General features: G+C 57.9%; 1 protein-coding gene across 9 annotated transcripts; it reads left to right on the top strand.

The window, feature by feature from the left end:
* On the top strand, positions 564 to 12,158 carry SEPT4 (septin 4). Of its 9 annotated transcripts, none has more exons than XM_018064126.1 (12): positions 568 to 689; positions 5,535 to 5,828; positions 6,225 to 6,318; positions 6,977 to 7,063; positions 7,534 to 7,657; positions 10,301 to 10,435; positions 10,549 to 10,666; positions 10,757 to 10,858; positions 11,058 to 11,154; positions 11,248 to 11,410; positions 11,570 to 11,669; positions 11,934 to 12,156. In XM_018064126.1, the coding sequence occupies exons 1-12, from the start codon at positions 687 to 689 to the stop codon at positions 11,991 to 11,993; spliced, it is 1,377 nt and encodes a 458-aa protein (XP_017919615.1). In that variant the 5' UTR covers positions 568 to 686; the 3' UTR covers positions 11,994 to 12,156. The 9 variants fall into 9 exon arrangements, with proteins under 9 accessions (XP_017919616.1, XP_017919615.1, XP_017919618.1 ...); XM_018064129.1 differs by having other exon boundaries at positions 578 to 689; positions 5,535 to 5,578; XM_018064125.1 differs by lacking the exon at positions 568 to 689 and adding an exon at positions 1,661 to 3,494 and having other exon boundaries at positions 11,934 to 12,158.

Raw genomic sequence — 12,822 nt, 5'->3', positions numbered from 1 at the left:
TCGGCCTCTCCCTTCCACTCTTCCAGCAGATGATCCCAGGATAGTTTATGCAGCAAATCCTCTTTAATCTTTAATCTAGGGTCCTGCACGAAGGGAACCTCCTGCCTCTCCTTCACAGCTTGGCTGGAGGTGGGGAGTCTCTGACGTCCACTTTAGGAGGTATACAGAGGGTATGGACGATCTGTACAATTCCCACAAACCTTGTGGACTCTCCGGGGTAACTGTTTCTCTCCAACCCATGGGGCAAACTCCCCTCTCCTTCCAAAGGCTTTTCTAGGCGGTGCCAGGTGGGCCCTTCCTTTTTCTTTGGGGACCGGCTCAAGCCCCCGCAGTGCCGCGCCGCCTGGGCAGGCCACTCTTGAGGGGCTCAGGGAGAGCCAGATGACCAGCGAAGCCCTGCCTGATCGCCTCGCCGCACCCTGCCTCCGGGGGTCGCGAGCTGCAAGGCCCACACTCAGGCCGGCGGCCCCCGGCTCAGCCCGCGCGGGCTCGCGCGCCGCGGAGGTGCAGGCCCCGCCCCGGGGCCGCCCCGCCCCGCCCCGCCCCCGCCGCGGGCCCCGCCCCCAGGCTGTCCGCTCTCGGGGTGGCGGGAGGGGGCCGGCGGTGCGGCGAGGTCGGCGCGCAGCTCCGGCCGCGGGTCGCTCGGGCGCTGTCCAGGCGGAGCCGGCCCGGCCCGGGCTGCAGCCATGGTAAGGCGGGCGGGCGCGGGGCAGGGCCGGGCGCGCAGGGCCCGCCGCTCCCGGGCAGCTTCGCCGAGACCCGCGGCGCTGCAGCCCCGGCTGCGCGGGGCTGGAGGCGCTGTCGCCCGCGGCGGGCACGGGCAGGCGCGGGTGGCGGACGACACTGCGTCGCTGCTCCCAAGTTTCTCCTTCTGATCCGAGCAGACACGGAGTGGGCCCCGGCCCCGGGGTGCTGCCCGGTTCTTGGACGAAGGGATGGGTTCGTGCAGGGTGGGGAGAAGGCGCCGGTCGAGACGCGCAGGTGGGCTGGGGCGAGCGAGTCCGGCAGAGGCGGAGTTGAGGGTCCCCGCCCTTGCCTGGGTCAGCTGTTATCTGGGTGACCCTTCCTCACCCCCACCTAGCCAGGGCTCAGGGACCAGCAGCAACTTCCTTTGGAAAATGCACAGGAGGCTCACAAACACTGCCTGTCTCCCCGAGAGGGCTGGTGAGACGCTTGGGCCCTCCTCCCCACCGCCTGGCAAGGGGCCGCTCCTAGGCCCTTCAAACAGCACCCTCTGCCCAGGGACCTCTGAGAGAGGGCGGCCACCCACACCCCACATCCCTCTGCTCCTGAGACAGGGACCCTAGGGAATCTTCCTCTTGCAGCATCCTACCTGTCCCCCCCGCCCCCCTCCCCAAACCAGGTCCCTCTGCAGTGATGAGGGGTGGAGGGAACTCATTCCTGCCACCTGCCTGCCATGGGTGGAGAAGCAGCCCACCTCTCCGGAGACCCCCCAGGTAGGAAGTGTTGAAGTTTGACTGTGAGGGTGCCAGCTCTTGTCCTGCCCTCAAGGCCAGAGCCTGCCACAAACACTCTGTGCTGGGTGTCAGGGCCTTCGGGCCTTGTGCCAGCTTCTGCTCCCGGTCTGGAAGCCCCCTCGCCTTTGGCCTCTGTGTGGGAGGCACAGGCTGTTTACAGGAGCAGGGGATCTGTTGCCAGCCTGTGGGGCAGGATGTTGGCTGTGGGCAGCCTCCAGAAAGGAGCTCCTCGGGCCCTGTGGAATCAGGAGCTTCCAGGTCTAGACAGGCCAACCTTTTGGTCTCTCCTCTGTCAAGCTGTGTCCAGGCTGAGGCCCAAGTCTTGGCCAGGAAGTCTGGGTGACACTGTGACCTTCCCCTAGGGGGGTTCCTGGGAGAGACCAAGTGGTGCCTGCCTTTATCTCTGCCCGCATCCTTCTCCCCACGTGGGGACAGACAACTGATGGTACCGGGATGGGAGCCGAGGGGAGCTCTGATTGTTCGTAGTGCCAAGTGTCCCTAGGGCAAGGGCCAAGGAAGGCTTTTTCTGCCACACATTAAGTTCAGTTCAACTGAGGTCTTGGGGCTTCAACTTGGCCGAGTTGTAATTGGCCTGTTCCTCTGTAATTAAAGACACCCTGTCACGACCAGAGTCCTCGGCCTCAGGCCCCTGGCCTCAAGCCAGCCCGGTCCTTAGGCTGACAGGTTCGTGACAAGCCAAACTTGTCTGTGAGGGTCTCTTTGTGAAAGGAGATGAGGGACCCAGGTGCTTGGGAGATCAGTGGGGAGAGCTCCCCAGCCTGGGAGCCCCCCAGCAGGGCTTAATTGGCATACAGAAAGAATGACCGGCTCATGTTAATAATCATCCTGTGACCTGAGCTGTCCCTCCTCTCTCCAGGTTCAAAGCAGCTTGAGGTGTACCTGTCATCTGGGAGTGCTTGCTTTCCTCAGCCTTCCTGGGACAGGGAAGGGCCACTCACATTTGGACATTAAGGCCCTGAAATTAAGACACTGTTCAGAATCACAAAGGGTGGTTCTAGCCAAACCAGAAACACTGGCCTGCTGTATGCCAGTCAGGTGCTCCATGCGCTCACTCCCAGCCAGGTCCCTCTTTACGCGTCTCCCGCCTGGTCGGTAACTTGGAAGCCTCTGGGATGCCAGCCTCTCCTTCACCCGAGGTCATGCCCCACAGAGACCAAGTGTTAGCAGCTGACTCCCTGAGACTGATGGGGGGATGGAAGGGATTTGGCTGAGTTGAGAGGGCAGGTATCCCAGGATGGAAGGCGTCTGTGTGGCAAAGGCCCCGCTGCACCTGGGGCCCTCCACAGGGAAATCTCTGAAGGCGATTTCTGAAGGTAGTGCAGTTCTCTGCTGGGAGGAACCCACAGCGACACTGGGAAGAAAAGTGGGTCCATTCCCATAAGAACCTACACGCAGGGGGCTGTAGGACACCCCACCCTACTTCAGTACTGCTTGAAGTTAAGGTGAAAGAGAGAGGTCAGAATCCTTTGGGGATGAAGTCTCCTGGACCAGGTCACCTTGGGGACAGGGCTCAACCCCCTGACAGGCCTCGGCATCCTTGGGGGTTAACAAGAGAAGCCAAGTGGATCAGGAGCCTGCAGATGGACTTGGGAAGCTGGTGCTGTGCCCACCAGGGCAGGCAGCGGGCAGGCATCACCAGGGAGCCAATCAGAGGAGGATGGGACTGCAGAGGAAAGCAGCGGTCCCGCTGCAGCTGAGCTGTCCTTGGAGGGTGGGAGCCAAGGGAAGGGAGGGGGGAGGGGGTGGGGAAGCACATTCCACAGGCTTTTTTGGCCCCTGACAGAGACAGGGGGGTCAGAGAGAAAGGGAGAGGAGCAAGTCAGGACGCCGGGTTACAAGAGCATCAAGACCAGGCTGTTTCTGTGTGTGAGGAACTTTGCCTGGCAGATAAAATTAGACCTAGAGCTTGCTGACAGGGAGTCTGAAGCGTGGGACATGGACCGTGTCCTGGGACGGCAAGGCAGTTCTGTCCCCGAGGAGAGGGCTGAAGCTGGGGTAAGGCAGATCTGGGAAAGGGTGGACCTGCCTCGTCTTCTCCCTTGTGTTGGCTGGATCGGGGCTCAAAGGCAGAGAAGGATTGGCTCCGTGGCAGAGCTGGGGGCCGATGAGGTCCCTGGGGTCCTGACCCCTTGGTTGGAGCTCCTGTGGGTCCCTCCCGTGCCCGCTGGAGGAAGAGTGGTGCTGGCGGCTCTCCTGGAAGGTTTGCAGGAGGCTGGGGGTCTCCGTCAGGGCCTTCCCTCCTCCCTTCGCTGCTGCCCCTCTGGCTCAGTGCTCCTGGTGAAACCAGGCGGAGAATGTCCCCTCCCTCCCACCCTCAGTCTGCCCCCCAGACAGACTTCTGGGTTCTTGTGGGGTTGTGCAGAGGTACAGGATTTCCCCAAATTCCCCAGACTCCTGGGCTGCCAGAAAACAAGACCTGTCACACACACTCCACCCACCTCCCACCCCCATCCCTTCCCCGTTGCTGTATAATCGTCTGAGCTGGAACACTTTTAAGAGTAGAAAGGGGCAGTTCTGCTAGAACAGCAAACATAAACCGGAATGAATGGTCACCCCACCGGCCCCCAAAGATACTCTGGGTGAGGAAAGGCCAGCTGGGTCAGGCCTGCCTCAGGACAGCCTCTTTTGGCCACTTGGCCCCCACACACTGGTTCCAGTTTCAGGCTAAGCGCCCCGTTTCCTGTCCAGGCAAGCCCTGGAGACTGTGGCTCTAAGCTGGCAGGGGCACTTGAAAGGCTATAGCCCAGAAGTAGCTCTTAGGCGGCTTTCCCCTCTAGCCCCCTTCTAGTCCCTTCCCTCTGCAGAAAGCTGGCAATGCATAGGACTGCATTCCTCCGTTCTTCCCACTGTAGCCAGGAACCTGCTGAAGACGGTGGCTGTCTTATCTCCCCTGTCTGGGACTCCACAGTGGTCTGGGGTAGCCCCCACTAGCTTGGCCGATTCCCAGGGGGTGAGTCAGCCTGTGAAGCCAGCCCTTGTCCATTGTCTGGGGATGGCACGTGGGTATTGTAAGGCAGAGCTGAGCCCAGCACCGCCAGGCACTCCACGAAGGGGGCCGGCCCCCAAAGGAGAGAGGAAGCTTCAGGGTCTAGAACTGAGGGTCAGAGTAAGGGGGACGTGGCCTGTCTTCCCAGCTGGAGATGGTGGGGGAACAGGTCTCCGCAGAGGAGCCAGCCACCGTCTGCCCACCCTCCGTGTGCTTCACTGTTGAGGCCAGACCCCTTCCGGTACTGCCAGCTGAAGCCTAGCTCGGGGCAGGGGGCAGGGCGCAGCCAGGGGTGCCTCCGCCTCTACAGCCCTCACGGCTGGGGGCTTTCTGCAGTGTCCTCCCACCCTCCCTCACTCGGTCCCTCGCGAGCATGCCTGGCACGTTTCCCCTTCGCCCCTGGAACCCAGGCTCAGGGTGTGGAATCAAGGGGCTCAGGTCAGCTGCTCTGCGCTCCCGGAGTGAACACCTCCGGGAGAGTCGGCTCCGGGTCCCGGAGCTCAGGGCTGCAGCGGCCGGAGGTGAGGAGCCCCCTGCTGGCTCCTGAGTCGCCCGGGGCTGGAGGCTCCTTTCTCCCCGCCCGGGCTCCCTCCCGCCTCCCGCCCCTACCCGTCCTGACGGTCTGCACCCTCCTTCCGTCCTGAGCCACGTTCTCTCCGCTCTAATGCCTCTGTCTGCTCCGCTCATTCGGCCTGGCTTCCTGGCCTCTAGGGCAGTCCTGGCCCTGGCGTGGAGGGGCAGCTTCGACCAGCACCCTGTAGCGAGGGAGCAAGGAGACCGGAGCTGCTGGGTCCCCAGAGCGGCTGCTGGGGCGCCGGGGGCTGCCGCTGCTCCCTGGGGTCTCTCCTGCTGTCCCGGACCCTTGGGCTGGGAGGCCTGTGAGCAGGGGAGGGTGGCGAGCGCTTCCTCTGGCTTGGCCGCCTGTGCAGCTCCTTTCCCTTCTAACCACACGTGCTTTCCTCTCTCCCTCTCGCCTTCTCTTGTCTTGCTCCTTCCTTCTTCCCTTCCTGCCACCGACCCGCCTACCCCACCCCGCCCCTGCCCCTCAGATCAAGCGCTTTCTGGAGGACGCGGATGACGCAGAACTGAACAAGTTCGTGACGGATTTCCCAGGAAGCGAGACGTACCACCCACCAGAGGCCAAGACCTTGGTGCCCAGGCCCCAAATCCAGGAGCCGAGGCCCCAGGCTTCAGACCTCTGCCAGGATGACCTGGAGTTCAAATCCCCCTCGTGGCCCCAGCCCTCTGACAGCCAGCAGTACTTCTCTGCCTCAGCCCCCCTCAGCCCCTCAGCCCGGCCCCGCAGCCCGTGGGGCAAGCTCGATCCCTATGACTCCTCCGAGGTAGAGCCTCCAGCCCCGTCTGTGCCGTGGGCTGATGCAGGAGGACCTGGGGAGGGAGCTGAGGGAGCCCCAGAAGTGTGTGTGTGTGTGTGTGTGTGTGTGTGTGTGTGTATGTGTATGTGTGTGTGTGTGCATCCACACGTGGCTGGAGATGTGTTCTGTCCTGTGTTGGCCCCAGCTCTGTGGGGTCACCCCCGCGCCCCCCATGCATTGGAACCCGACAGTGTCAGCAGGGACAGGAGCCCAGCTGGTGGCCCCACCTGGGGCCTCAGAGGAGTGTGGCAGTGATCCTGGAAGGCTGGGCAAAGACCCAAGAGGCGGGGAGAAGGCTGGCGTTGGGTCCCGGGGTCCTTCTGCCTCTGCCGTAATGCACTCTGCTTTCTCGTCATCTTCTAGGATGACAAGGAGTACGTGGGCTTTGCGACCCTCCCCAATCAAGTCCACCGGAAGTCTGTGAAGAAAGGCTTTGACTTTACCCTCATGGTGGCAGGTAGAGCAGGGGCCGGGCAGAGCTGGGCAAGGGGCGTTTCAGCTGGGGATGGTCTGTGTGTGGGGGGGAGTATGGGTGTTAGTTGCTCAGTCGTGTCCGACTCTTTGTGACCCCATGGACTGTAACTCGCTAGGCTTCTCTGTCCATGGGATTCTCTGGGCAAGAACATTGGAATGGGTTGCCATTTCCTTCTCCAGGGGATCTTCCCGACCCAGGGATGGAACCCAGGTCTCCTGCATTGCAGGCGGCTTCTTTACTGTCTGAGCCACTGGGGGATGGCCAGGGCAGGAGAAAGCAGCAAGTGGCTGTGCCTTTTTGCAGAAGAGCCAGAAGCTGTAGGTGGCCCCAAATCCGTATCCTATCCAAAGTCCTTATCCTATGTGTTGTGGGGGAGGGGTCAGTGACAAGGTCCAGAGAACCCTTAACCCTCAGGTTCCTAACATTTGCTTTTTGCTGTGTGATCCTGAGGAATCCCTTATCCTCTCTGGGCCTCACTGGCTGGATGAGCTCTCATCTCTGCTTGCTTCCAGTTGTGCTGTGTTTGGGTTAGTCTCTTCCCAATGAGATAAGCAAGAAGGTCCCCCACACACTCTGCCCAGTGGGGTGGCCTCTTGGTGACCGCTGTGACTTGGTGCCTCTGTCCTGTCTCCCCCGTCAGGAGAGTCGGGCCTGGGAAAGTCCACGCTGGTCAACAGCCTCTTCCTCACAGATCTGTACCGGGACCGGAAGCTCCTCAGTGCAGAAGGTAAGGGAAGGAGCGTGAGGACAGGCGGGCAGAGCTGACCTGAGAAATGGAGCTCACTCGGGGTCTGGGGGATGCAAGAAGCTGTGGCTTCCTAGAGAGCCTGCCGTGTCTCTCCGGAGGGCTGTCCAGGCTGGCAGCCCACCAGCCAGCTCCCTAAAGACTTGGGTGCTGAAGCAGGGCAGGGGCCAGAATCCTCTCTGACCCCGCAAAGGATTCCAGGAATCCGAGAAAAGAGGCCGGAGCAGAGAAGAGGCTGGGGCCGGAGCCAACAGCCACCGGCATTTCCTGTGTTGGGAAATGTGCTCTTCGCTGGTTCCCAGAGAACAGACAGGCCCCCGGCAGCCCCAGGGGGCGGGGAGGGGGCAGGGAGGGTGAGGCAGCCTGGGCAGCAGGGCTGGTTGGGATGGGCCATGTCCTCCCAGTGGGCAGGTCCTTGCCCCGGCCCTGGCCTCAGTTTCCCCCTTCTCCAGAGCGTATCATGCAGACGGTGGAGATCACTAAGCACGCCGTGGACATAGAAGAGAAGGGCGTGAAGCTGCGGCTCACCATTGTGGACACACCAGGTTTTGGGGACGCCGTCAACAACACAGAGTGGTAGGTCTGACCAAGCACAGACCCTGCGCCCAGCCCGCCCATTCCCTACGCACACACAGCGGTGCAGACACACCCCCGATGTCAGGACGCAGGGCTGTGTGCCCTTGAGTGTGCCCCTGCCCCTTACTGGACCGCTGTCTCCTCTGTCAAGTGAGAGGGACAGCCTTGGTATAGCTGACTTCTAGTGTTCCTTTGACTCTGACCTACAGTTCTAGAATAGGGGTGAGGGCACCCCTTCTTTTGAGGGAGGAGCCTCAAGAATCAAACATGTGAAAACATGTAGCAAAGGACCTGACATAGAGCAGGTGCTCAATAACGGCCCCCCTCCCTCCATCTACTCCTTTCACCAGCAACGTTTTAGGTGCTACAAGCAAGTTCTTAAAGGGGTGGGAGTGCCTGGAGGGGTGGGGGAAGGTGAGAAAGAAGAGGCAAAGGGAAAGTGTGGGGGGAACTGCGCGTAAACTCCAAGCACCCTCTGGGCTACCTGCCAAAAGAAAAGTGGCTACTCGCCACTCCCCACCCCTCCGTCAAGCTTCCCTGGTGTCTCAGTGGTAAAGAATCTACCTGCCAGTTCAGGAGATGCGGGTTCGATCTCTGGGTGGGGATGGCAACCCACTCCAGTATTTCTTGCCTGGAAATCCCATGGACAGCGGAGCCTGGCGGGCTAAGTCTATGGGTTCTCAAAACAGTCGGACACGACTTAGTGACTAAACAACACCTCCCCACCTCCCCAGTCATCCCTGACATTTTTTTTTTTCATGAACTAGAAAGATGCTTAGATAGTGGTCAGACCTAAGGGAGTAGATGAGAGGAGAACGGGGATAGAAACGGGGGAAAAGGTGGTGGTGCCTTTGTTAAGAACATTAGGTAGGGTGGCGCTGAGACTTCTGAACTGAGAATTCAGAGCCTGATTCAGCATTTAGTAACTGCGTGATCTTGAGCAAATAACTGCATTCCCATTTCTTCAGCTGAAAAATGCTGGCTCTACCGATTGATCTATAGATCATCCCAGAAAGATGCCTGTAAATGTGCATTAAAAACTGGAAAGGGCTGTGTACACTGCACTCACGAATTTAAAGACGATAATTGCAGGATCAGTGCAAAAAAAAAAGTGTGGGGTCCCTTGTTCAAAATGATAAAGAATTTCAAGATGGCTACAGCAGAGAGTAAACCAGGTATGGGCCCTCTGAGCGCAGGGCCCGCTTGTGACTGCACAGGTCACACGCCCAGGAAGCTGACCCTGGATGGTTGCCTCCCAGACTGATCAGGTGAGATCTGTGCTCTGATCTCGCCTTACATGCTTTATCATTACAACATGAGACCTTGGCTCAGCACGCTGGTTCATCTTCAGCTTTGTGATCGAAGCCTTGAGGGGAGGGCCACTTCGTACGTTCTTGCCATAGCGCTGGGCTAGTACGTAGTGCATGGTCTCCGTACATACTCCTGCTGGACTAAGGCGGCCTCCATGTCATCACCCTTCCTAATCTAGGACTATGTCTCAGCCAGCTGGGCTTGCCTTGAAATTCTAGCCCCAACCAACGCCTGTTTCCTGCTTTAGCAAGTATCGCTTCCTCGTTCAATCAGTCTACTTACTTCCTCTGGCATTCCATACTGTAGTAATAATTCCCCTCGCCTGGCACCTCCCAGTTTACGGTGTACCTGCACATGTGCCCATTTAGTCAGCCAGCAGGAATTTACTGAGCACAGATTAGGTGTCCAGCCCATGCTGGACATTTTAAGGGATACAGAACAAGTATGAATAATCCTTGTCACTGGGAAGCTTACAGTCTAGTGGCAGTGGGAGTGGGGGAGGAGAGGGGGCAGGTCTCTGACGTGTGTGTCAATCAGGCAAAAACTCAGGTTAGTAAATGGGTTAGTGTAGTGGCAAACACACTGAACTGGGAGTCAGAGCCCAGGCACTTGGATGGGTAGAGAATTTGCTGGCTAAAATGATCTGCATTAAGTCTCTTAGCTGCTCTGGATTTAACTTCTTCATGTATAAGATGAGAACAATGATACATATAATGTCTACCTATCAGGGCATCTATCAGGACAAAACTCAGTAACAGCAGAGCAAGAGACCTGACAACTGAGGTTCTTGAATATATATACTGAATATACGTATGGATGATATATACCATATATGTATATGACCTTCATGTGTGGTGAAGGGAAGGGAAAGCAGTGTGCCTTGGTGTAGTCACAGGAACTTTTGTGGAAGAGATGGTTCTTGGACATGGCTTTGAAGGACGGAGTGGGCTTGGAGAGGTGGAGGAGAGGCTGGACCCACCCGAATAAAGGCCCTGAGGCTGAACTGTGAACCTGACTTAGGGCTGCCCTGGCCTCCAGTTGGTTTTCACCGCATCTTGCTAGTCTTACTGCTTTGTTTGGTCACCTGGGCTCTCTTCCTCTCACCACACTAAGGGTTTAATGACCTCTGCCCATGTGCCTAGTCTGATTTTCTATTAGGATGTTTGAGATGTACCGTGACCCACCCAGGTACCTCCCTGAAGATGCGGTAAAGCAAGTCAGGGAAGAGCAAAGTCTTGAAAAGACTGCCCAGGGCGTGGGCTCCTTGTAGCCCCAGAGCTCCCTAGGCCGCCCTCACTCGCACAGCTTCTCTGCTTGTGTTCCCTGCCCCAGCTGGAAGCCTGTGGCCGAATACATCGACCAGCAGTTTGAGCAGTATTTCCGAGATGAGAGTGGCCTGAACCGCAAGAACATTCAAGACAACAGGGTGCACTGCTGCCTGTACTTCATCTCGCCCTTCGGCCACGGGTATGGTCTGAGCCTGGGGCTCCTGGCCCCACCAGGTGCTGCCAAGGGGACAGGCCAGGAGCACCCGGGGCAGGGCTGCCACTAGCAGGTGGTCACAGGTTCCCGTTCCCCAGGCTCCGGCCTCTGGATGTTGAATTCATGAAGGCCCTGCATCAGCGGGTCAACATCGTGCCTATCTTGGCCAAGGCGGACACACTGACACCCCCTGAAGTGGAGCGCAAGAAACGCAAAGTGAGGGCAGCTGGGGGGGCAGGGGAGCAGGTGGGCTTCTGGAAAAGTTGGAGTCCCCCCAGAACCATGAGCCCCTCGTGTGTTTGCCAGATCCGGGAGGAGATTGAGCACTTTGGAATCAAGGTCTACCAGTTCCCAGACTGTGACTCTGATGAGGATGAGGACTTCAAATCACAGGACCTGGCCCTAAAGGTGGGGCCACCCCAGGGATCCCTTTCCCAGCTTGTTTCTTCTGGGTGGAAGACGGAATAGAATTCTATGTAACGGGGAGGGGCTCTTGGGGTGGAAGAGGACCCTGGTTTCCTAGAACGAAGCAGAGGAAGATGAAGATACAGGCGCAAAGGAGCAGGTGAGAATGGGGGTGTTGAGAGACACCCCTAACTTCTTCCAGGAAAGCATCCCATTTGCTGTCATTGGCAGCAACACTGTGGTAGAGGCCAGAGGGCGTCGAGTTCGGGGCCGGCTCTACCCCTGGGGCATCGTGGAAGGTAAAGCTCTGAGCTTGTGACCAGGGTATCTCCTTGCCCTCAACGGGTCTCCTCTACCCATGCCCCTGGCTGACCCCTAGCCTTGCTGTGCAGTGGAAAACCCAGGGCACTGCGACTTTGTGAAGCTGAGGACAATGCTGGTGCGTACTCACATGCAGGACCTGAAAGACGTGACGCGGGAGACACATTATGAGAACTACCGGGCACAGTGCATCCAGAGCATGACCCGCCTGGTGGTGAAAGAACGGAATCGCAAGTATGGCCAAAGACCAGGATGGAGCTGGCAGGGGTGGGGTCCCAAGCGCCTCTGCGGTTGAGACCAAGCCCTTCCTTTGTTCTACAGGCTCTGGGCTCAGTCCAAGCAGGTACTGGGTTTCCCCTAGCCTTACCAACCTCCTTTCCCCCTTCCCTACAGCAAACTGACTCTAGAGAGTGGTACCGACTTCCCCCTTCCTGCCGTCCCACCAGGGACAGATCCAGAAACTGAGAGGCTGATCCGAGAGAAAGATGAGGAGGTGAGGGTAGTATGGGGTGGTAGGGGTTGCCAGCCTGAGAGGACCCCTATTTAATCATAAACCTCAGTCTCTTGGTTTGGGAATAGGAATATCCCTGGCCCTGGGACACATCTGGACCCTGGATTGGTGGATTAGTGGTTCTACCCAGGGACCCCATCACACCCCAGGGCTACCAAGGGCCTGACTGAAGGGACTGGGGAGGGCACTTCCCTAAATCTGTAGCACTCTTGAGAGGCCCCACTCTGACGCGTGTGCCTGTTCCAGCTGCGGCGGATGCAGGAGATGCTGCACAAAATCCAGAGACAGATGAAGGAGACCCATTAGCTGACTTTCAGCCCTGAATATTTAAACGCCGCCTCTTCGTCCTGCCTATGTCGGCCCCTCCCAGCACCAGCTCTGCTCAGGCCCCTGCAGCTACTGCCACTTCGCCTTACATCCCTGCTGCCTCCCCAGAGACTCAGAGGAAATAAAGTTTAACAAATCTGTAGGTGGCTTCCGGTGTCACTGTCTGTATCTTTCCCGTTTCATGGAAACCAAGATCCTAGGACCCAGTTTTGAAAGGTTGCTGGAGGAGGATGCTGGTTTCTGGCTTCTAGCAGGGGCAGGAGAATGGGAAAAACTTTCCCCTCCCATGACAAGAGTTCAGTCCCTGCCCAGAATCCAGCCTGGCCAGTCTGTCTTCCTGTCGGTATCTGTCCTGCCTCTGTTATCTGGAGCCCATCATCTTTGCCACATATAGTACTAAGACTCCCATAGACGTTTTAGAATTGATATCTGCCCTCAAGAAAACATGGTATTAATTGCATGCAGCCTCCCAACTTCATATTTCCTCTGTTTTGGGGAAAGGGATATGCAGAATTAAACTCTGCACTCTAGGAAGCCTGTGATAGAGTACTGAACACACGTTGAAACCCCTGTAATCACCAAACACTATAGAAAGTGCTGGGAATGGAAAAAGCACAATCGTCGTCCTGTAAGAATTAAATATTCATTTAACAAATATTTATTAAGTATCTGCTAGGTTGCAGACTTTATTTTAAACCTTGAGAGTTAACAGTGAACACAGGTAAGGTTCCAGTTCTCCTGGGACTTACTAAATACGGAGTAAAAGCTCCAATGTCCTTTGCAAAGGAGAAGTGAAGACATTTTGGCC

Source organism: Capra hircus, chromosome 19, assembly GCF_001704415.2.
Source record: "Capra hircus breed San Clemente chromosome 19, ASM170441v1, whole genome shotgun sequence".
Classification (NCBI taxonomy): domain Eukaryota; kingdom Metazoa; phylum Chordata; class Mammalia; order Artiodactyla; family Bovidae; genus Capra; species Capra hircus.
This window is presented reverse-complemented; position numbering and strand designations above follow the sequence as displayed.

What these genes read in the sequence shown, in the direction of transcription:
- SEPT4 (XM_018064124.1), top strand. Translation starts at nt 4,640, where the DNA reads ATGGTGGGGGAACAGGTCTCCGCAGAGGAGCCAGCCACCGTCTGCCCA. An exon ending in CTTTACCCTCATGGTGGCAG is followed by an intron (nt 6,319 to 6,976) that starts GTAGAGCAGGGG and finishes CTCCCCCGTCAG; the next exon opens with GAGAGTCGGGCCTGGGAAAG. An exon ending in GAAGCTCCTCAGTGCAGAAG is followed by an intron (nt 7,064 to 7,533) that starts GTAAGGGAAGGA and finishes CCCCTTCTCCAG; the next exon opens with AGCGTATCATGCAGACGGTG.